We start from the raw sequence: 24,140 nt of genomic DNA on the forward strand, positions 1-24,140 counted from the left end.
GAGAATTGCTAATACATTCTTGAAAAGTGAAAACTAGTGCATATATCCTTTATCTGTCTGTATGAACACTTATTATAAATGCTGTTGTCAAAATAATATGCTGGGAAAGAAAAGAGACAGAGGTTAGTAGAACAGAGATTAGTGGAATGGATCCAAGTATACGTAGAAGCGGAATCCACCATAAATGTGACATTTCAAGGTGGTGGGAAAGGAGAGGTATTTAATAAATTTCACGTGCATAACAGCTTTCTGGAAATAGAGTTCAACTCACTGCATTCCAAATATTCAAGACCACACTCCAGAAGTAATAGAGAGTTACACAAATACAACAGCAGAGAAATTGAAAAGTCCTTCAAGACCCACATGTCTTAAGGAAACTGTTGCTGACTAAATAAAAAATTTAAATACCTGGCAAAAGACAAAAGCATTAAAAAGTATTCAAAAAAAAAAAAAAAGCATTTAAACCAAAGCATCAAAAAAGAAGTGACAGGGAGAAAATATTTGCAGTAACCCTTTAGCAGACAAAGGGTTACTAGCCCTAGTAATCTAAAGAACGCTTCTTGTGATAAGAAAAGCAAGCTCTATTCTCTTACTCAATAACCTAATGAGACCTCTCTTATTAGATCACTTTCAAAATGGAATTCTAGCCTGCATTTCCTGGAGACAGTGGGTCTCATGAGCTCCTCTCCAGGTGAGTCAGTGATTGATGGGAGCACAGCTGGGTGCCAGGTGGGAGCCCAGCCCTGGAAGGGGGCCTGGCCCAGGGGCAGTTAGCCTGGGGTTGGCTATCCTCACTGCCCAAGCTTGCTGGGTCCTCCCAAGTCCATCGACACTCACTGTCACATGCCAAGTGTTCTCTTCTGTTCCCCAGAGACATTTCCAAACATCCTTAGAACAACGGTCATTAAATACCAAATTATGGCATATTTCAGAGGAGTGTTTGTGTCTTTAAATTACTAAAAACCACTGAGGTTCAACAGTCTGCATAAGTGACAGGTTAGTTTAATAGAAAGACCAGGGGATTAGGTGATATGTTCTTGTAACCCAAAGTTACCATTTCAAATTTCTCCTTTACCTGTCACTTCTCCCCATTTTCCTGGAGGAAGCATCACCCCTGGTTGGGATACAAGCCTCTCTTCCGGGCTGAACAGCTCCAGAGAAGTGGACACACAGAGGAGAGGGGCAGGCAGCACCAGTTAGGCAGGATGTGTTTGGGGACATTCTCGGGAGATTCCCTATGCTTTCATTTGGAGGCAGTTAGCCGACCCAGGATGGGCTGGCATTCCGGCCTGCTCTTCCCGGGACTTACCCAGCCTGCTTCCCAAGAGGGAAATCCCATCTATGAAAAGTTCGCGCAGCTTCTGAACAACCACACAGATAGGGGCAGGGTCGTGCTCTGTTCTTCACACACGCATTTGTCTTAGTGGGTTCTGGGGACGCATCTCTGTGACTTTAGTGCCTGTGATGTGGGGAAAAGCGATTTCCACGGCAAATGAGCCTGGGGAAAGCTGGGATAGAAAGCTGTAAGCCGCTTTCTTTGTTGCCAAAGGCTCAGAGGCTTCCACTCCTGGGCGCTTGTGTGTCCCCAGGGAGGGACGTGGAATCCCCCTACCCTGGCTGAGTCCCTCAGAGCCGTGTGACCGGGATGCGTTTGCAGAAATGCTGCTTCATGTAAACTAAACCCAGTACGTAGCTCACAGGACGTCCCTGCCGTGCAGGGCTTACAAGGCACTTTCTACAGATGTGGAAACAATTCAGAGCATTTATGTGACTTGTCCAGGGTCACATGGGAACCAGTCTAGAGAAGGAAATTCTGAGCTTTCTCTGCGTTCAGACACATATTTTTGTAGCTTTAAAAATGAATAAATTTTCACTAAAGACCCTTGTGGATCATCCAGAGTCTGACTAGTATTACTGGGTCAAATGTAACAGAAGGAAAACTTTTTTGGAAGGGTTCCAGGTAACATAATTTTGATATTTCAAATCTGGCTGTTAAAAAACAATACATGATTTTATTTTTATCAACCAGTTAAAGGTCAGCAAGAGACTTGGGGGTCAGAGGTCATTGGTCATGTGGCGAGGTCAGCAGGAGTCACAGGGACGCTGCCTGGGTTGGTGGCCCTGCCCAAAGGGCCACCTGCCCATCCTGTGGGAAGTCACCTGTCCTTCTGACCTGCCCTGCCCCACCCAGGGCCACCGTGACCCCGAAGTTCTCATCAATTGAGAAAGAAAAGAGAAAAGCTCAGTTTGTTCAATTTAAATTCCTGTCCCTTCTCCAAAGACCAGGCCTTCCCTCTTTGGGGGGACTACATCCTTCCTCTCATCAAATGGTGCCCGTATCTGCACCGTGTGTGAGCGTCTCACAGCTCCTGGGGGCCCGCGGGGTCAGAGTCTCCTTCCCTACCCTGTGGGTCCGGCCGGACCTGGGTGGGCAGGGGCCCTGGGGCAGCGGTGAGGGAGGCCCCCCCAGGGATCCCCGGCACTCTGAGGGGGCAGGTGTAAGTGGGGGGGGTCACAGAGTTCTTCATGTGACCCCAGAAAAAGAGACCCTATGACTAGGATGTAAAACACCTGCGTGTGGACAGACAGACAGAGAGACAGACGGAACAAGAATCTCTGGAGTCACAGCGCTGTTTTATGGGAAGAGCCTTTAACATATTCTTTCTCTGCCTAACCCCCTTCTTTCTCTCTGTCTCCTGTCTCTGTCTCTCCCTCCCTCTCCCTCCCCCTCCCCCCAAGCCCTAACCCCAGGGTCTGTGTCCTCCACAAGCCCCTTCTGTGTCAGACCGGCCTCTGCCCACACCTCGCAGCTGGGGCTTCCCAGGGAGAGCTTGGGGTTCACAATCATAACGCTGCCTCTGAAATGAGGAAAGGGTGCCCTTTGGGGGCCTGTGAGTTCTCTCCCCCTCCCCTCTCCCCGGTCTGTCCTTGCACGCTCAACGGAGGGGTTTTAAAAAAGAATAATCACACTTAGTAACTGTCTGGCTTGGAGCAGCATTGCACGTGGACCGCGGTTTGCGGAGGCCAGAGCCCAGTGGCCGGTCGCCAAGGAAACGAACCACCCGCCTCACGGCCACGCCTCTCCCGGGACGCTCCTGTCTCCTCATTAGCTGTTCCCCTGGAGGACTGACTTCCCTCCGGAGGGAAATTCCTGAAAGCCAACAGTTGACAAACCCACACGCCCTCGGGAGGGCTGGGCACCAGATAAAAGCCCTGGGCGGCCGCGTGGGGACCACGGCCAGCTCAGGACCGCCCACCGGCTCTGCTCCCTCCTCCCGGCGGCGGGTGGCCGGTGCGCCTGTCCTCAGCCCACGGGCGGGCGCGGGGCCTGCACCCAGGGAACACCGGCCCGGAGTTTTCTGGTTTGCTCTCAGCTCTCCCGATGATCTATTTCTGTCTTTCCTTTGGGAAAAATGCGCTTTGCCAATGACTAATCGCGGCCCCGCCAAGATGTTATCAGCTGTCACCTGCAGGGCAGGACCACAGCCCAGGTGTGAATGAGATAGAGTGAGGCTGCAGCCCGACCTGCCAGCACCACCTGCGTCGCGTCCCCGTCCCCGCCGGGCGCCGCTGTCCCTGCGCAGGCCCCGGGGTTGTGGCCACCCCAGTGACCGCCGGGCCGAGGCCGCCCTGAAAGGGCCGAGCCAGGTGTGCGAGGAGCAGGTGCCTACCGGGTGCGGGCGCGTGTGGAGCCCCTGGATGGAGCTTGGGACCCGGGCGCCTCATGTCTGTCCTGCTGACTCTGTGTGTCGTGCTCTTGCCCCTGGTGACCCCGGGCCGAGGCGCCGGGCGATGGGGGCCCTGCACGGGTAAGTGGGGGGCACGGGGCGGGGCGCGCGTGGGGGCCGGGAGGGGCGCCGGGCGTGCGGTGCCACTTTCTCAGACCGAGTCCAGGTCACGGTGCTGAGTGGCCCTGGGAGGAGGAGGGAGAGAAGATTAAAGGGAGCAGCACAGAGGCGCTCTAGATAGGAAAGCCAGCAGGGTGGGGACTCCTTTCAAAGGGTTACCCTCCCCCATCCCAGGCCCTCCACAGTACTTACCTGCTGGGCCTGCAGGAAGGCCCTTCACCTGCTGGAGGAATGAGGCCCAGCGGCTGGCGGGTCACTCGCCTGCCGTGGACAGAGAACCCAGGGCTGCACTTGGCACAGGGCAGGCCCGCCGCTGGGGCTGGGCAGTCCTGTCCCACGAGAAGAGGGGCACGTGGGGCGGGTCCCAGGCACGCGGACCCCCCTCCAGTGGAGAGCGGAGTCGGAGGGGAGATCCCGCTCCCTCCTCCTTAGAAAGGCCGAGTTGACCTGCCAGTGACCACGACATCATGCCTTTCTGCAGTTTCTACCAAGAGACTTTATTTATCCGACCTAACGCTGACAAACAGAGTAAAGGGGAAACGAGACCCGGAAGCTAGAAGCTGAGCTTCGGGATGGGGAGTGAGTGATGGGCGCGCGGGGCCTCGCTGAGGGTGGTGGCGCGGAGGTGGATTGTGTGTGGCTCCCGGTTTATTTGCAGATATCTCAGCCTGGGCTCTTGGAATCCTCCCAAGTCCCTCACGTGTTATGGCTCTTTGCTCTGATGGCACTTGGTTCCCAGTGATGTGATCAGGAGATGGCCCATGATGACCCAAGTTTGGAACGCTGACCTGTGTTCACACTTGGGGGGGGGCATAAAAACCCCCAGCCCCCTAGGGAACAGCCAGACCGTGCGGGTGGAGGGGAGCAGCCCCTGGGTGTGTGTTGGGAAGGACTACCCGGGCCCCCAAGGCCCCTGCACCTGCTGCAGTCACAGCCTTGGGATGCATGATGTGCAAACCACACAGAAGCCGAGCCCACCTGTAGCCCTGAAACACCGCCGCCCCCCACCCGGCTTTGAGCATGGAAGACAGACCCGCACACGGGGTCTGGGGCGCAGCACCCGCTCTGCGTCGTCCTGAGCACTCAGTGTCTCCCAGGTGGGGTGAGTCACAGACGTGTCTCTTCATGTTCCCTTCAGCACTGGGAACAGAATCAACTTGCATAGTAATAATAAAGGTTATTTATAAAGCCCGCCCCCTCTCCCCTGAAGGTATGCTGCAAATAGTTACAAGATGACCCAGTTATAAAGACTGACAACCAGGGAGAAAAGATAAAAGTCAAGTAAATAATATTGAACTAAATTTGGAACGCTCCCAAGACACTTGATAATGGCTAGTCAGGACTCAAATAGTTAAAGAAGTCACTTTGATAGCATTTGGTTTTGAAAAGCACAGGAGGTTACACCGTAGGGTTTGTGTGGGGTTTGGATTTCACTTTCCCTTAGCCCTTGCTCCTGGGCCTGTGCTGCTGCGTGTGAAGTGCCTGGACCTTGGCTGTGAAGACCTCGGGTTTTGAAGTCCTGTCCCCCTTCCCCAAGCCCGTCCTTGTCTGTGACCATGAGACAGCAGCCCCTTACAGGAGGTGGTGTGGACAGTTTTGCCGATGAGGAAGTTGAGGTTACATCTCTGCCCGGGGTCTGGTGCAGACCCTCTGATAAGGGCTGGGGCCTGGGGCTGGCCCTTCTGCACAGGGGCATCTGAGGACGGGTCAAGTCTCAGAGAGCCTCAGCTGACCCTGGCAGGCTGTCAGCACGAACGAGGCTGCGGAGGGCAGGTGGGAGGAGCAGGCTGGGAAACCAGCTGCTGGACCAGCCTCAGGGCGGGAGGGTGAGGCGGGTCTGGAGCAGAGAGGCCGGGTCTGGAGCAGAGAGGCCGGGGCTCCGGGCGCGCAGCGGGTGTGTGGGGCCGGCTCCCCTGGGATGCTGTGGCAGGCAGGATCCTGGGGCCTCCCTGACCCCAGAGCCAGCCTGGGTCTTCTGATGCTCGGACCCCTCCGCTGCTCCAGCAAGCCGGGCCAGCTGCCCTGGGACAGAGGCTGGACCAGGAGTGGAAGACCTTCAGCTCCCACACAAAGTCCACGACTCTGGGGGTCGTGATGTGCGTGGTGCCAGGACAGTGGCTGGGGGTGTCCTGCCAGGGGACAGCTTGGTGGCCTGAGTTCTAGACCTGCGCTCTTGGTCAGGGAGTGACCAGCCGCTGTGGCCAAAGAGCCTGCCGTCCACCCCCCACTCAGCCTGTCCCGGCCCAGCATTGTCTCCACGTGGGCTTCTGTGGAAACTGTAGCGGGGGCAGCTGGCCCCCAAGGCTGGGTCACTGGCGGGGTGCGGGGGGGGCACTCGGAGCGGGGTGACCTGCCGCGGGGTGTCCTCTGTCACCCGGGGAAAGTCAGAGACGGCTCCTCACCCGGGGCTCAGGGCCGCGCCGAGGCGCGAACCTGGTGAACATGGCACCCTCAGCAGCCCCTTCCCTCCTTCACTTGCTCGACGTCCCTGCAAGGAGGGCACTGCGCCTGCGCTGTCACACCGCAGCCCGGCCCGTGCGAGGACAAGGCTCTCGGCCGGTGTGGGGGCCCCGGGGCGGGCGGGGGGTCAGACCCGGGGTCTGGGCTGGGCTGCGTCCCTGGAGCTAGAGGAAGTGCCCAGGAAATGAGGGGCACAGATGCGCCTTACAAAGCTAGTTGGGGTGTGAAGGCTGCAGGCGGGCGGCCCGACGAGGGGCATGGGGTTGGGGGGGAGGAAGCCCTTCCCCTCCCTTGCTGGCGGCTCCCAGGAATCCCTCCACCCTGTGCTTCGGGCTCCGTTAATGGAAACGCTGCAGGAAGGGCAGTGCTGCCCAGGGAGCCCACCTGGCGAGGCCCGCACGCCGGGTCCCGGGAGTCCTGCGTGGGCACGACGCCCCCTTCTGGGCTCACGCAGCCGTCAGCAGGGCCGTGGGCAAAGCCGCTGAGCAGTTTGCAGTTAGGAAGCGGCCACTAGGTTCCCTGTCAGCCTCCTTTGTCCACGTGGGTGTGGCTTCCCGCCCCGCCCTCTGGCACTGGGGGCCCCCGAGGCTGCATCCGAGCCGCCCCAGCCCCAGGCCGGCGCCCCGTTCAACACCAGCCTCATCTGGCTCCACACCCCAGGTGGCCCCTGGAGCCGGGCACGGGGGACCACTCTGCGTGGGCCGCAGGAAGGAGAGGCCGCCAAGTGGCGGGTGGTGTGGGGACCGAGGCTGAAAGGCCCACCCGGCCTGCTTGACGGTGGTGCAGGGCTGGGGTGCGGCTGGCAACTGGAGACAGACTGTCAGCCTGACGCCCGTTTCCTTTTAAAGAATTCTCAACCGTTAAACCAGGGCGTTGTTTGCACAGAAATTAGGAAACCAAGAATATTCATGTTTATAATGCAACCTCATACACTATATGCTGGTTCTTTGGTTTTGATTTTGAAGAGTAAATCATAGATTTCCAGGAGGTCTTTTTCCAGGATAAAATCTAGGAAGCCACCAATGCGTGCTTCGGGGTCTGGGCTCTGTTTCCAGCCGGAACCCCCCCATCTCTCCCTCCCCCCTGCCCTGCAATCCCTCCCCGCCCCCGGGTGGATTCTGAGCTCCGGGCTTAGAGCGGACCTCTGTGTCTGTGTGGGGTAGGGATGGGAGGGTGCCCACTTGTCTCCCCATCCTGAAAGTCTGGGGAGCAACGGGGACATGGTCCCCGGCTGTCACCCTCGGCGTCCCAACCACACATTTCTGCGTGAAGGAGGGTCCGGGCCGGGGGCTGGGGGCTCCCCGAGCCTCTCGGAGACCCCTCCTCACCCAGCAGCCATGCCCAAGCTAACGCCCCCACGTGACCCCACCCCCAGCCCCGCGCAGAAAGCCTGAAAGCCGGTTCCTTCCCGTGGGTCTCGGTCCCCGGGAGGGGCTGGGGCTCGGGGTGGGGAGCCCTGTGTTCGTGGCTCACTTTCCATCCCACCCCCAGGTCGGGGCATGGCGCTTTGGGGCCTTTGTGGGGGTCTCCGGCGAATCCACTCTGGTGAGCATCTCTGGCACTGCCAGGGGGTACTTACCCGCCGCTGGGAGGTGCGAGAGGAAAAGGAGGATGCCCACCCCGCTTCCACGGTGACCCCACGGTCGGTTTGCAGCCCGGCGAGCCCCCCCTCCGCCCCCGCTCGGGCCTCGGGTGATGGAAGGGGGAAGGGAGGTGACCCCGAAGGCGGGAGCTGCCCACCTCTGGGCTGGGCGGGGCGGGGTTGGGGCCACCGCACGGGCCTCACTGTCGCCCCTGCCGGCCTGGCCGGACCGCGGGGCGCGCGTGGACCGAGGGGGGTCTTCCTACTCCGAGGGGAAGGCGGGGTGTGCGCGCGCGCGCGTGGATATGTGAGTGTGCGCGGGTGCGTGAACACGTGTGAGCATTAGTGTGAGTACGTGTGCGCGCCCGCTCGCCACTGGGAAGAAGCCGGAGGACATCCACCCAGGTGGTGAAATTCGGTTGTCTTTCTGGCCCCGCGCGTTTCCGCGGTTGCTGCAGAGGCCGCGGCAGCGCGGGTAACCGAGGGAGACGGGAAACTCTTCCAGGCCGCGGGCGCGGCGGCTCGGCAGCTCCACGTGGCGCAGGCGGGCTGGACGGTGGCTCCGGGCTGGGGCTCTCGGGGTCAGCGGTGTCCGGGCTCGGGTGCCGCCGCATGGGGACGGAGCTCAGGTGGGCGCTCCGGGGACCCCTGCGCTGGGGAACGGCCCTCCCCGTGATGCCTCGCTCGGCGTGTCGCGCGTCTGGGGGGGTCGAGCGCTGAGCTTGGGGCGCCCCAGGGAAGGGTCACCAGTCGTTGGTGACTGGCCGCCGCCGCCGTCCGCGTGCGCTCTGTCCCCGACGCAGCTGGCTCCATCCAGGGTCGGGGGCTGGAATTAAGTGGCCGTGAACTTGGGCAGGACGCGCTGCACCTTCGTCTTCATAACTAACCCAGACGCAGCAGCTGCCAGTGAGGGATGTGCCTGCTTTGGGCCACACCTGGGACTGTCACCAGCTGAGCCACCAGCACCCTCCTGCCCCGCACAAATATGCATAAACGTTCTGTCCCCCATCCGCCCGAGGCCCGCCGCTCCTCTTGTTAATGCCTTAGTAAAAAAGCCCACATCTCACTACATCATTAAAATTTTTTTTTTTTTTTTTGGTAATTGGTAATGATAATGGTCTCCCCTTGAAATCTGGAGTATTATATTTTATGCAGTTAAATTCGTGTTTCTGAGAAGGGGCCTGTGGGTTTCACTAGCTGGCAGAGGAGTCAAGGCATACAGGAAGCTGGGGCCCCACAGTTCACTGGTCTCTGGGATGGGGGTGCTGGTCTCTGGGATGGGGGTGCTGGTGGGGTTGGCCAGAGGGAGGCTGCTAAAGGCATAGAGGAGGCCCTGGTGGGCAGAGCCCCAGTGAATTTTCTGGCCCCTGAAATAGCTGAGGGAATTGATTTCTCACACCTTCTCCTCCATAGAAGGGTCCCAGGAGGCAGGGGCAGGGTCCCATAGAGAGCGGTGGGGAGGGGCGAGGCCCCAGGGGAGGCTGGGTTCAGGACTCCCACCTCCCTCCGCAGCCCCAGAATGTAGGAGGAGGGCCGTAGGGCGTTAGTCTGTCTGTACCCATTTCCACCACCCAGTTCTAGTTGCAGGAGGGCCCTACTTCCACTGACATATTCCCTGAGGACCCCCTTTTGGGGGGTAGTGGCACTGGAAAAGCCAGCCAGGGAGTCTGGACCTGGTTCTCCAGGGGAGACCACCGGAGGGTCAGGTGATCTCTCAGACCTGCTCTAAGGGGGCATTCACTGTTGATCCCCCTCCTTTTGTGGAATGTCTTGCTGGATTTCATGGCCTCCTGGGAGGGAGGGAGGTGTCACGTCAATAGCAGCGTAGGGTTAAGAGCTAGAGGTGGCACTGGGGGCAGGGTGGAGGTGGAGGGAACGCTGGTTAGGAATGAGGGCTGGCCATGGGAAGCTTGGGGCTACGGGAAACACGGGGGTCCCATCCAGACTGGCCCCAAGTGTCACCCTCAGGCAGCAAGCCTAGGCCTCAGGCCCCAGAGTGTGGGCCCTGGAAGTCACCTACCTGCTGGTCTCTTCCCTTTGACCTCTGCTGCACCCAGCCGGGAGCTGGGGCTGGGGAGGGGGCGTTGTCACTAGTCTATGTGGCACAGACAAGGCAGGTTGGGACATTTGAAGACTGAATAAAGCGCGCAGTTCGAGGGGAAGTGGAGGGACAGGCGCAGCTGGGGGTCAGCAGGGACGCTCTACTTCAGCTGTGTCCCAGGGGGCCAGAAGCCAGCGGGGCCCTGCCTTCTGCGTGTCCCCAGGCTGACCAGGGAGAGCCAGGCCGGGGGCAAGGGGGCCCTCTCGCCAAGGGGCCCGCTGGCCAGGTGGCGTTGGCCACCACAATCTCAGACACACAGCACAGCCACCCAGAGCTGCCCAGAGATGCAGACGCAGGAGTCGAGGGCCGTGGGGACGACTGGGTGGGCCTCAGAGCTCAACACCCTTGGAAGTGCTCCCAGGGCACGGCTCGGCTCCCAGGCTGCTGAGGCCGGAGTCACTCATGTCAGCCCCGAGGCCGGAAGCGATGAGACGCACAACCAGCTGGGAAGGAGGACCAGCTGAGGGGAGGGTGGCGAGTTTACTCACTCAGCTCAGGACCCCTGTGAGGGGAGGGGACGGCACACAGCAGCAGGAGGGGCAGAGACGGAGCAGAGTAAGGCCCCAAAAGGCTAGGGGCGAAGAGCGGTGTCCATGGCTTTCAGGAGAAACCTGGGGACCCGCATAATAGGGGAGGGCTGTCTCAGGTTCATCTGGGCCTGATCTGGAGGCTACAGATGGGCTAAGCCCTGCTTGTTGGGGTCCTAGGTCAGCTCACATTCATGTAGAGGTGTAGACCGCAGCTCGTGCTGGGTTAAATCCTGAGGGTGGCCGGTGTCTGGCAATGGCAGAGGTGGGGGTGGCCCATAGCACCTGGCTGGCCCTGGGGGGACGTGCCGGTCAGCTGCAGGACGTGGCCGAGGCGGGGACGCAGCAGGCCAGGCGGGAGCACACGGGGCGGCAGAGCAGGGACGCGGAGGAGGAGGGTCTGCGGCAGGACGAGGGGCAGGCGCTGGGCTGGCAGCACGAGGGGGCTGAGCAGGGGGCAGCCTCACAGCACACGGGCTTGCAGCACACAGGTGTGCAGCAGACAGGTGTGCAGCACACAGGTGTGCAGCACACAGGTGTGCAGCAGACGGGCACGCAGCAGGCCTGCTGGCAGGGGAGCAGGTGCAGCAGGAGGGCTGGCAGCTAGACTGCTGGCAGCACGGGGCCATGCAGGAGCTGGTGCAGGCTGGTGGGCAGCAGGGGCTGGACAAGCAGCTCACTGGGGCGCAGACGAGGGTCAGGCGGGGGCCGGGGCGCAGCAGCTGGGGGCGCAGCAGGGGGCTCGCAGCAGCTCTCTGGGCAGTTGTCCACCTGCCAGCAGGAGCCGGTGCAGGAGTCACAGGGACCAGGCAGGCAGGGCCGCTGCTGTAGCTCAGGGCGCTGGAGCAGACGGACGGGGTGGACGCGGCCGTGGTGGGGGTGGGGGGGCTGGAGGAGGGTGAGAGGGTGAATGTGTGAGGGAGTGGACGGGTGAGGCTGTGTGAGGTTTTCCGGTGGTTGGAAAGTGGTGGTGAGGCGTGTGTGTCGTTGCATCAGGAAGGCCCAGCAGAGGCCGTTTCCTTGTTGTTGGTCCTGAGGAGACTCGTCCTAATCCCATGACAAGTAACTCATTAAACTCCCGAGGGGCTGGAGCCCAGGGGATCCACGGAACAGGGGTCCAGCCACAGAGGTGGTGTCCAGTAAGCTAGAGCCAATCCCGTGGGTGGACCCTAGAGGGCCAGCAGCTCCTGACGGCCACCTGCCTCGCCCCCCACTGAGCATCTTTCTGGGGCTTCTTACTATTATTTCCCCTACTTCTCAACACTCAGTTGAATCACTAGCATATTTTGTTCTTTTTTAATATTCTCTTTATTTCCTCCTGAATCCATATACCAATGAAGGGCACATTGAGTGTCATGTTCGCTGTGGAGTTTTCATAAATCCCTTTTATACTGTTGAGGAATTTCTCGTCTATTCCTAATTTTCTGAGTTTTTTTTTTATCATGAAATTGTGTTGGATTTTGTCAAAATCCTTTTCTGCATCAATTGAGATCATTTTTTCCCCTTTATTCTGTAATGTGGTATATTACATTGGTTGATTTTTAAAAAAATATTGAATCAACCTTGCATTCCTGATATAAATCCCACTTGGTCATGGTATATAATCCTTTTAATATGCTATTGGAGTCAGTTTGCTAGTATTTTCTTGAGGATTTTTGCATCTGTGTTCATAAGGCATACTAGTGCATAATTTTCTTTACCTCTGGGAAATGCTGACATCATAGGATGAATTAGGAAGTGTTCTTCTGGTTTTTGGAAAAGCTTGAGAAGGTTTGGTGTTAATTCTTTACATGCTGGTAGGATTCACCAGTAAAGCCATCTGGTCCTGGGCTTTTCTTTCCTGGGAGGTTATTGATTAATAATTCAATATCTTTACTATTGAGATCTTTACTGTTGCGGTCTGTTGAGATTTTCTGTTTCTGTTTTAGTCAGTTTAGGTAATTTGCGTATTTACGGAAAAATTTCCATTTCATCTAGGTTATAATTTGTTGGCATACAATTGTCCATAGTATTCTTTTATAATACTTTTTATTTCTCTAAGATTCATGGTAATATCCCTACTTTAAGTTCTGAATTTAGTTATTGCACCTTCTCTCTTTTTTTCTTTGCTAGTCAATTTTGTATATCTTTTCAAGGAATCAACCTTGGTCTGTTAATTGTCTGCTGTTTTTCTATTTTCTATGTCATTTATTTTCACTCTAATCTTTATTATTTCCTTCCTTCTTCTGTCTTTGGGTTAAGTTTGCTCTTATTTTTCTGGTTCCTCAAGGTGTTAAGTTAGTTTTTTGATCTGAGATCATTCTTCTTCTTCTTCTCCTTTTTTTAATGTTAATTTGCTGTGGTAATTAATACCAAGACAGATGTAGAAAGAATCCAAGCATGACTTCTTTTTTTAAAAATTATTTATATATTTATTTATTTGTCTGTGCCATATCTTAGTTGCAGCACGCGGGATCTTCGTTGCCACATGCAAGATCTTCATTGCGCGTGCAGGATTTTTAGTTGCGGCATGCGGGCTCTTAGTTGCAGCTTGCAGGATCTAATTCCCTGACCAGGGATCGAACCCAGACCCCCTGCATTGGTAGCGTGGAGTCTTAACTGCTGGACAGCCAAGGAAGTCCCATTCTTCTTTTTTAAATGTAGGCACTTACAGCCTTAAATTTCCCTCTGAGCACAGCCTTCACTGCCTCCCATAGGTTCTGATACATTGCATTTTAATTTTAATTCATCATTAGTATTTTCTAATTTTCTGTGACTTTTGACTTTGACCCACATTAAGAAAAATAGTATGTTGTTTAATTTCCACATATTGTGAATTTTCTAGTTTCCTTCTGTTATTGATGTCTAGCTTCATTCCATTGTGCTTGGAAAAGACCCTTTGTATGATTTCAGTTTTTAAAAAATCCACTGAGGCTTGCTTTTGTGGCCTAACATATGGTTTGTCCTGGAGAGTGTTTAATGTGCTGTTGATGGGTGAGTGTTCTGTATGTGTTTGTCATGACTAGTTGATTTATAGTGCTGTTGAAGTCCGCTATTTCCTTATTGATCTGCCTAGATGTTTTGTCCATTATTGAAAATGTGGTATTCAAGGCTTCAAATATTGTTAGAGAACTGTCTGCTTCTCATTTCAATTCTGCCAATGTTTGCTTCATTTTTTGGGTCTCTGTTGTGTGGTGTGTATGTGTTTTTAATTCTTATATCTTCTTGATGAATTTAGTCTTTTATTCATATATAATGTCCTCCTCTTGTGCATTTTTACAGTTGTTATTATATGGATGAATTGGTCCTTGGTAAATGTTATGTTGGTCATTTTTTAGAGTCTTAGTGTGTTGATGAGGACTTAAGAATTCTTGAAAAATAAGTTTATTATAGAGAAAGTCAGCTATAAGTCATGGCTGGTTCATCATACTGTGTTAACAATTTAAGACAGTGGAGACATAAGGGTGAAGGCCATTCTTTGCTGTAAGCTCTGCTCGCTGATACCCAATGACGTACGGGCCAATTCCATGATCTCTGGAAGCTTGGGGAGAGAGGGAGTCAAAGTGACAAGACTTTAAAACCAAGTCCTGGGGAGATACTTCAGAGGTGAGGACGTGTGTCAGAGAGAGAGGGGAGGGGGAGAAGGAGAGAGAGAGAGAGAGGGAGAGTGAGAGGGAGGAGGGGTGGGACGGAGGGGAGGGGAGGAGGACAAACTGACAGGTCTCTGGATTCCCCATTCTACTTTTTTTTTTAATAGATCTTTACTGGAGTATAATTACTTCACAATACTGTGTTAGTTTCTGTTGCAGAACAAAGCGAATCAGCCACATGCACACACATGTCCCCATATCCCCTCCCTCTTGAGCCTCCCTCCCATCCTCCCTATCCCACCCCTCTAGCTCATCGCAAAGCACCGAGCCGATCTCCCTGTGCTATGCTGCTGCTTCCCACCAGCCAACTTTTTACATTTGGTAGTGTATATCTGTCCATGCCACTCTCGCCCCAGCTTCCCCCTCCCACCCCGTGTCCTCAAGTCCATTCTCTACGTCTGCATCTTTATTCCTGTCTTGCCCCTAGGTTCTTCAGAACCTTTTTTTTTTTTTAGATTCCATATATATGTGTTAGCATACGGTATTTGTTTTTCTCTTTCTGACTTACTTCACTCTGTATGACAGACTCTAGGTCCATCCACCTCACTACAAGTAACTCAATTTCATTTCTTTTTATGGCTGAGTAATATTCCATTGTATACATGTGCCACGTCTTCTTTATCCATTCATATGTCGACCCCATCCCACTTTTAACTAAAGAAGCCATTTTAAAAATGTGGACCATTTTTGGTAAATTTTCTAATTTTTTCTTTTTCAAAGCCTCTTGTCCTTGTCTTATGACTGTAACATCTTCTTGAATGTCTTTGAGTTACATTTAGGACCTTTAAAAGGTCTCCCCTGCTTCTTAACTTTTCTGCCTCCTGTGGGGTGCATTTTTACGTTTGTATCCTGGTCTTCCATTTTCATGCCGCTGCTTTTCCTCGTTTGCTGGGGTGAGGGTGGGGGTGGTCCTTGGTGGCCTGGGCTCCTCTTGCACCGTGTGTGTCATTCTGTGCTGTGTTAGAGAAATCTCACCTGCGTGGGGAAGTTGACATGGCGCCTGGGATTGGGGTGGGGGTCTGTCAGGCAGTGGGCTTCACTTTGGAGTAAGAGATGGGGGCCCAGATGCAGGAATGAGAGAGCTGTGGACTGGGGTGCCAGCAGCTTCCTAGGAGCCTTAGTGTCCTGCACCCCCCGCCCCCCAGGGAGGGGTTAAACTGCCCTGGAGATACACACGACCTGGGAGGGTGTGGGACAGCCGGGCGCTCTCCCTGGGCCCAGCCGTTCGCTCGGCCCCCCTCCCTGTGGCCACGTTCCATCCTCCTTCCCCCGGGCCTGCCCACAGGGAACTGAGTGGCGCGGTGCCCCTGGGCCAGGCCAGCCCCTCCTATTGTGCCCTGCCTTGTGGTCAGCACACTCTCTTCTACTTCCGTCTCATGTGTCAAGGCCCTCATACATCTGTAAGCTGACCCCCCTGTCCCCACGGTGGGTCTTGGGAAGTTTGGGTGGGATGGTGGGTGGGCTGAGCCCTTCATCTTGAACTGGAGGCATCAACTCTCTTGGAGGGCTGGCTTTCTCACAACCACCCCGCACTCTGGATATTCGGCTGACCTGGAGTCCAGTCTTATTCCACTTGAATTCCGAGTACCCAGATTCTTTTGACTGCACCCCCATTCACTCTGCTGCGGCACAGACACTATTGGTTTAATTTCCCCATCCAAAGCAGGAACTCCATTTGTGGCTCCTGTTTTTTTCATGAACATTTTAATTATTTTAAACCCCTTAAACATTAATTATATTTTCAACTCTTTTTTTTTTTCATTTTGTTGTGAAAATTTTCAAACATATGGAAAAGTTGAAAGGATTAAACAGCAGGTATCTACACGTCCACTCCGAGAATCCACCGCTGACCCTGTGCTTCATTTCCTTCCTTGGGTACCTACCCAGGAAACCCTCATATCCACGCATCTTATTTTGTGAAGCATTTCAAAGTAAGTTACCAACAGCTGTACACATCACTCAGGCACTTTAGGAAGCATACCCTTAACTAGAGTTCAGTGTTCATGAACTGGAATGTCCTTCCTGTCCCGCCCCAGTCAACTTCACCCCAACCCTCCAGAAGCAGCCACTCTTCTGATTTTTTCAAATCACATATTAGTTCAGCTTGTCTGAGGGCTTCATCTAATGGGATCACACAGCAGGTGCCTTCGTGCCGGGCTTCCTTCGCCAGCACAGGGTTTCTGAGGTTCATCCCTGCTGTTGTGCTGATTGCATTCTGTTGCCTGACTACATTGGGCTTTGTTGATCGGATCCCGGGCTGATGGACGTGTGGCCGGTGCCAGCTTCTGTCTGCTGTCTTCCAGCCTCCAGCACCCAGAAGCCGGGACAGTCGCCAGGTGCCCATTACACTGCAGGGTAGCTCTGACTTGTAGGAAACCCTTTCTTCTCTTGAGCTGAAATCCACACCTCTGTCACCTGGTTTCTGGTCCAGGCTTCTGGGCAACATGCAACGAACCTCGTCCCTGGAAAGCCCTTCGGGAGATTGCAAGCAGCTGCAGGTCCGTCGGGCTCTTCCTCCCTGCCCCCCACCCCATTGATCATTCCTCATCAGCACCGTTTCCAGGCTCCCAGAGAGCCCTGGAGAGGATCAGGGAGGATCAAGGTTCTCAATGCAGACACTGAGGAGAACGTCCCCTTTGGATTCAACAGCCTGGGCCACCACTCCTCTCAGAGGGCCCCCGCCCCCCTCAACATCCCAAGGGGCATGACTGTCCCAGAAGAACCGCCCCAGGACAGGACTGCATGCTGGCCTCAGCTTGTCCAGGACAGCAAACCTCAGGGAGACAGGACTTAGGGAAAAATCACACACAAACCCAGCATTGAGGGGCAGAGATTTATTTTTTATAGATTGCTAAGCTTTCATAGATAAGAAAAGTATGGCGGATTTCCCGCCCCTATGGGATGTGGGTCCACCTCCGATTCAGCACTGAGATGTGTGGATGGAATCTTGATAACTAGACAAGGAGAAGTCTTCTGAAATCAATAGCAGAGAATTGATTTTCCAGATGATTAGTCAGCAGCAGGAAGGGGTTCCGCAGGGGACAGGCCTGCAGGTGAGGGCAGGGCAGGAGGGCTGGCGGGCGGGGATTACCCACACGACCGGCTTGCAGCTCACGGGCACGCGGCAGGCTGGGCTGCAGCCGGAGGCCACTGGGCAGCACGGGGACGGGCAGCTGCAGGCCGGCCGGCACAGCAGAGCCACACGGGGGGCATCGCAGGAGCCCCTGCAGCCCAGGGCAGGACAGCAGACAGCAGGACGGGCCGGCTGGCAGACCTCAGAGCAGCTGGCATGGCACACGGCGGCATGGGGCTGGGTGCGGTCAGGGCAGAGGGCAGGGCTGGTCCGGAGGCTCCTTCCCCGGGGCCGCCTCCATACCCGGGCTGTGGCGTCCTGGCCACGAGGCACCTGGGTGTCTTCCTCGTGGCGACCTGTTGTCTTTCCTCCTCGTCCCCCACTCGGGTCTCTTCCTGGGGTTTCCAGTGGCAGTGACTCAGTTCAGGAAGTTCCTTCTCAGCTGGAGGCTGACGGTGACCCAGCGGCCCTGTGATTTCTGGAATCGGAGCCTGGATTGGATGGGGAAGGGCTGTCAGTTGGGGACGGGGGTCCCACTTCACAATTTTCAAGGCCCTCCCCAGTTTTAAACACCCTGTCCTTTGTCCACACAAGTACATTTGGAAACTCAGTGATCCAGAAGGTTCTCCTTCAGGATCGGGCTCCTCACTGGGGGCTGTGGCCACATCATGGCCATAATCATAACGGCGGGTGATGATTCCAGCTTTGTGCCAGGGCTGAGCTAAGCATTTTACATGGACTCTCTCGTAACTGATCAATTACCAATCCTGCCACCATTCAAGGGGCGGGGGATACCCCATTTGCACAGATGTTCAATCGGGAAGATCTGGAAGGATCCCAGGATGTGTGCACGTTCTCACCACTGCAAATGGAGAAGCAGGCATTGAGGCTGCTCGGCCTCACTCTGGAATCCATGGTCTTTCCATTGTGCCTAACGGTGCTGGGACCTTAAGGGTTCACTGGTGACATATCCCAAAGTCCAGAATCAGTTGGCACAGACAAGAGTGAGGGACAGACGGATGCAAATATCCATCACATTTGGCCCTGGAGAGCATGGCTTAGGTGTGTGACCCCTGTGAGCTTCCAACTCAGAATTGCTCACCTAGGTCAGGCAGCACTGGGTCGGTCCCAGGAGGACCGAGTGTGGAGGGAGGGGCTGAGCAACCTCTGGATTCCTCTCCCCACCCAAGGGTCTGGTGAGCCGGGCCCTGCAGAGCAGTTTGGAGCGAGCTTGGAGCCAGCGTGAGACTCCCCAGTGCCCCTCCATGGGCGGGGGGCAGCGGGCTGGAGTGTGGTTTACGGGTTCCTCCCACCTCCCTGCCCTGTGTTCTGTCTACATGTCGGCCACAGCATGTTATTCTGTGGTGGGTGCTATTTACAGGGCGTGGCCGTCTCTCAGGGAAGTGCTGCTTCCTCCTCTGAGACTGTGTCCCCGAGACCCTCTGCACCTGTGCAGGCCCCCTGTGACTGCTGGTGTGGACAGAGGGAACTCCCCTAGGAAGCCCTGTGATGAGTCCGACACCACGGTAATGAAGTCACCCCAAGGCTGAAGACCACTGTGGTCTCAGGAGCTAAAGCATGATCAGAACTTGCAAAACTAAGAGACTGGAGCTGACCTGAGACCACACAGCAGGTGAGCTTGAGGCCTCTGGACAAGCCATGACCCATGAGGTCAGCCCTTCACATGCTCCTCCTTGAGCTCTGACCACAAGTCAAAACCATACTTAAAACAAAGAGAATTTGGGGCAGCCCCATGTGACCACATGTCCATGTATGACCTTGTTACTGAGCAATACATTTGAAACAGTCAGTTGTCTTACAAGTCAGTCGCTAGAAGAGTGAAAGCGAGCCTTCTGTACTTATCTGCTTTCTACGTCTCCTGTGCTCCTCATTCCTTCCTGTACATCCAGTGTCCACCGGAGCCCATTTCTATTCCACCTCAGGGACATCCTTCAGTACTTCTTGTAGTGCAAGTCTGCAGGTGAGGAATCCTCTCGCTTTTGTTTTTCTGAAATTGTTTCACTTCACCCTCAGTTTTGAAGGAATTATTTTTTTGGTGGGGGGGCTAGATCTAGAATTTTGTTTTAACATCTTTATTGGAGTATAATTGCTTTACAATGGTGTGTTAGTTTCTGCTTTATAACAAAGTGAATCAGCTATACATATACATATATCCCCATATCTCCTTCCTCTTGCATCTCCCCCCCACCCTCCCTCTCCCACCCCTCTGGTGGTCACAGAGCACCGAGCGGCTGCTTCCCACTAGCTATCTAGTTTACATTTGGTAGTGTATATCTGTTCATGCCACTCTCTCACTTCATCCCAGCTTCCCCTTCCCCTTCCCCGTGTCCTCAAGTCCATTCTCTATGTCTGCATCTTTATTCCTGTCCTTCCCCTAGGTTCTTCAGAACCACTTTTTTTAAAAAAATAGATCTAGAATTCTTGATTGGGAGTTTTGGTCTTTATCATTTTCCTGATGTCATCCCACTATCTTCTGTCTTTCACTGTTTCTGATGAAAAGTCAGCTGTTGTTATCTTTTTTCTTGTATGTAGACTGTTTTCTGTCACTGCTTTGAAGATACTTCTTTTTATTTTTGGTTTTCATCACTAACTATTAAGTGCCCAGATTTGGTTTTCTTTGTATTTATCCTGCTTTGGGTTTTTTAAGATTCTTGGATCTGTAAGTTGTTTCAAATCAACCTCAAATCAAGTTCTGAGGTTGAACTTACATATATGTTAGCATGATATTGTCTCACAGGTCTTTTTTTGTGTGTGTGGGCAGTATTTTAATAAGTCAGAGACTCAATTTTTTAACTCATATTTGTTCACAGTAAAATATATCATACTGTCCTTGAATTTATAGCTTATTCACCATTTCTTAGAATGTTTTCTAAAAAGGGCTTACAATTATGAATCCTTCCTTTGTCTCTTTTTGTTTTGAATTTTATTTATTTTTTTATACAGCAGGTTCTTATTAGTCATCCATTTTATCCACATCAGTGTATACATGTCAATCCCAATCTCCCAATTCATCACACCACCCCCCCACCACCACTTTCCCCCCTTGGTGTCTATACGTTAGTTCTCTACATCTGTGTCTCTGTTTCTGCCCTGAAAACTGGTTCATCTGTACCATTTTTCTAGGTTGCACATATATGCGTTAATATACGATATTTGTTTTTCTCTTTCTGACTTACTTCACTCTGTATGACAGTCTCTAGATTCATCCACGTCTCTACAAATGACCCAATTTCATTCCTTTTTATGGCTGAGTAATATTCCATTGTATATATGTACCACATCTTCTTTATCCTTTCGTCTGTCGATGGGCATTTAGGTTGCTTCCATTCACAGGTCTTCTCATTTTTCTTAATTCTTCTTTCTCTTTCAGACTGGATAATTTCTATTCATGTATTTTCACATTCACTCACTCTTTCTTCTTCCATCTTCAATCTGCTGTTAGGCCCACCTAGTGGATATTTTATTTCAGCTATTGTGCTTTTCATTTCTAGAATCCCCCCTCCCTTTTTTAAAAGTTTCCATTCCTCTACTGAGATTCCCTATCTATTCACTCATGGAAATAATATTTTCCTTTAATTCTTTGAACATACCTTCCTTTGATTCGTTAAACATATAGCTGCTCTAAGTCATTGTCTGCCAGCCCAATATCTGGACCATCTCAGGTTGCATTACTATTGTGTTTTTCTTTAACTGTGAATTACATTTTCCTAGTGATTTTTGATTGTATATTAGAAATTATGGCAATACATTCGGAGAGACTGCATTCTCTTATCTTTTACTGACTATTCACTGATTTTCTAGCAGACAGTCACTTACTAACTGGTCACCTTGAACTTGTTTGTGCAGGTTTGGTTTTACACTTTGTTAGGGTGGAACTGTGGAAAGTCCAAAGCACTTCCTAAGCTCTACATTTTGGTGAGACTCAACTTCCAAACTGTCTTCCCTTGAAATCTTGTCATGGGTTGGCTAGGCTTTGTCAGGGCAGGTCTGGAGTGGGTCCTGCTAGGGTAAGGAGTAGGGACCCCTGCCCCTTAGGTGCAGACTGTGTGGGGTCTCAGTGGGACACCAGGGGAAGTGCACTCTCAATCCGACAGCAGCTTCTCTGTAGACTCTGGTGGTCTTGCCCTGAGTATAGACAGCCCCTCCCTCTTCCATAGATTTACAGGGAGCTTATGCACAGGTCCCTCCTTTCTGATGCCCCCCCCCTCAGATTCTAGGTGATTCCAGTGCCAACTACTGGTCTCTTCCTCTTCAGCAGAGTGGGGCCCTCACATTCTGCCCGAACTCCAGCTCACTGTTCTGCATTTGGGGCGTTGACCCCAGGCCGAGAGCTGGGCAAATGTGCAGGTCATCTTATGGGTTTCCTTCCTCTCAGGAGTCACAGTCTGTGCTGCTTCTTGCCCACTGCCTGGGAATGGATGCTCATCAATTTTCTTTAGTTGTACACTTGACAGGAGGGCTGGCTTGGTACCAGCCTCTCCATCAGGTTTTCCCCGTATTATTTTGTCTCCATGTTCAACTCTGTCTGCAGCAGAGGCTGTGGCTTGAGGAGGTGTCTGGGTATCTTTCATCTTTGCCTCAGTGCGGAACCAATGGACACTGGCATCTGTCAGGCAGGTGGAGCTAAATCCACCCCCACTGCTGATAGAGGACTTGGATAGGAGTGTGGCTTCTGGAACAGAATGAGGCAGACTCTGCTGACAGGCTTTCCTGGAACACCATAGACCCCCAGGGGCAAGGGCCTTTGTGCTGAGGTCGCCCTGGCTAGGCCGACCAGCAGGTGCTCGCCACAGGCAGGCAGGTGCCACTCCTCGTCCCAGAGCCGCCCCTTGGATGATCCTCCCGCTCCTGCAAGGGAGGCTGGGGTGCTGGTGGGTGTCTCTCCTTATGGAAGAGAAGTCAGGTGTGGGGAGCAGTGTTTCCCCTGACAGACAGGTCCTACCCGTGAGTGTTTCCCTGGGCCCGGATGTGTGTGCATCTGTGTGGTGCCTGGACCACGCTGGGCTGTGTGCCCGTCTTTGGGGACCCTGCCTTAGAAAAGTCTCGTCAATCCAGCCCTGTGTCTTTCAACTCAGCAGCCTCTTGCAGGAGTTTGTTTGTTTGTTGTTTTTTACAAAAACACCATCTTCTGCATTAAATTCTCAATTAAGCCTCCTCATTGTCAAGGATGGAGGTGCAATAAGAGAGACCTTGAATTCTTTATGAAAACGGTATGGAGGTTTAGCCACATGCATATCCAGATTTTACAGCAAAAGCACCAGGGAGGGCAGTGAGTGGCTTTGGGGCTGTAGGACGGGCAAGAGCCGGGGGAGGCAGGAAGTGGGTGCCGGGCGGGAGTGGCTGTGTCCCCTCACCTTGGCTGGTCAGTGTACCACCCGCCGCCAGACCAGACAGCCCCTCCTCGAGTCCCTCACGACCCCACGCTGACACCTGCAGGCCCCGAGGTTGTGCTGGCCACACGGGTGCAGGCGGTGCCCACTGGACGTGTCCAGAGGCGACCCTTCCACAAGCAGCGCACATCTCCTGCCGCTGCCCCCCGGGGCCCCTGCTCCTCACACACTTCCCTGGGGACACGCTGGTCCTGCTTTTCGTGGAGCTGCGTCTCCGTGGCTTTGTCACTTGGTTCTCTAACTATGAGGCTTTCTCAAGACGAGGAGCCAAGGTCACCACCCACCTGAAGTTCTCCGAGACCCAACCCTTTGTCCTTAGGACCCTGTGGCTGAGGAGTCCCCATCCTTCGTGTGTGTCAGCTGGCCCCCCCACCTCCAGCTCGACACCCCTGGATACTCAGGGACCAGGCAGATGTGCTCTGCTCTCCTCGCATCCGCAGTGGAGCCGGCCGAGGAGGAGAGCAGCTTCCGTGGCTGTGCGAGGACCAGCGTCACACAGAGAGGGACATCTGGAGGTTCGTACAAAAGTGGCTCAGGTGAAATTTTAAGGAATGAGGCAGAATCCAGATGGAGCCCGTAAGGCACGCAGGCAGGTTGCCAAGTGACCAAGAGCTTGAAGAGGGGCAATTAGTCATGAAGGTATGTCAGGGCCAAACAACTAAAATCTACAACAGAAAACTACGTCCTGGGAGATGGCCCGGAAGAAGCAAAAACAAGGAAGACAACAGTCGTGTCCGTGTTGTCCAGACGCCCACGGCCCGGGTATAAAGGCCCCCGGGGCGGCCGCCTGCAGACATCACCACTCTCCTCCTGACACCAGCGCAGCCGCACGCCACCGTGTGCCACACCAGCTGCCCCTCGGGCTGCCAGGCTGCCTGCTGCACGTCCAGCCCCTGCCAGGCGACCGGCATGCCCGTGAGCTGCAAGCCAGTTGTATACGTGCCCGTGAGCCGCAAGCCAGTTGTATACGTGCCCGTGAGCCGCAAGCCTGCCGTGTGCCTGCCCGCGAGCTACAAGCCTGTGCGCGTGGCCTCCTCCTGCCACTCCTCCGTGTGCTGCCAGCCCTCCCGCCCCGCCCTGCTCTGCAGACCCGCCCCCTGTAGCCTCCTCCCAGCGGCTCCCACTGCAGACGGGGTCACACCTGCACCCCTCCCGGCACGAGTCCTCGGTGGGCCTCCAGGTTCTACACGTGGCAGGCGACAAGCACGCTCAGCCAACCCTCTGAACTCGGGCGAGGAGGTGGCAGGATGATCTGGACCCTTCCGTGAGCTGGCGCATCGCCCCTGGGAAGCCCTGGTCTCCAGGGTCCTCCTCTGTCTCCAGCAGGAAACCACGCCCCACGTGAGCCAAATAAATCGTGCTTTCCCCATGCAACAATCTTCCCGGCTGTCTTTCATTTCTGTTTCCTGGCCAGCTAGTCTGCTACCAAGGATTTAAGGCTGATCTCTTCAGTGATACCTGTCCCCAGCGGCTCATGGAAGGTGGGAGGTTTTGGGCGGAGGGAGTGGC

The 24,140-nt window shown here is 54.3% G+C and overlaps 1 protein-coding gene and 1 pseudogene across 2 annotated transcripts in view; one reads left to right on the forward strand and one right to left on the reverse strand.

Moving 5' to 3' along the window:
• Window positions 1–2,862: 2,862 nt before the first annotated feature.
• Window positions 2,863–24,140, forward strand: part of TSPEAR (thrombospondin type laminin G domain and EAR repeats) — a 94,473-nt gene continuing 73,195 nt past the window's right edge. The window contains exon 1 of the mRNA XM_082392472.1: window positions 2,863–3,809. Within this exon, the coding sequence (XP_082248598.1) occupies window positions 3,725–3,809 (85 nt within the window). The 5' untranslated portion in view covers window positions 2,863–3,724. The remainder of the gene's footprint in view (window positions 3,810–24,140) is intronic.
• LOC309630155 lies at window positions 10,831–15,142 on the reverse strand (annotated as a pseudogene). Its single transcript has 3 exons — window positions 15,123–15,142; window positions 11,140–11,406; window positions 10,831–11,082 (listed from the first exon to the last, which is right to left on the reverse strand). The product of its transcript is annotated as an uncharacterized misc_RNA (transcript).

The sequence above is a fragment of the Balaenoptera borealis genome (assembly GCF_965194805.1).
Source record: "Balaenoptera borealis genome assembly, chromosome: 5".
Classification (NCBI taxonomy): Eukaryota; Metazoa; Chordata; class Mammalia; order Artiodactyla; family Balaenopteridae; genus Balaenoptera; species Balaenoptera borealis.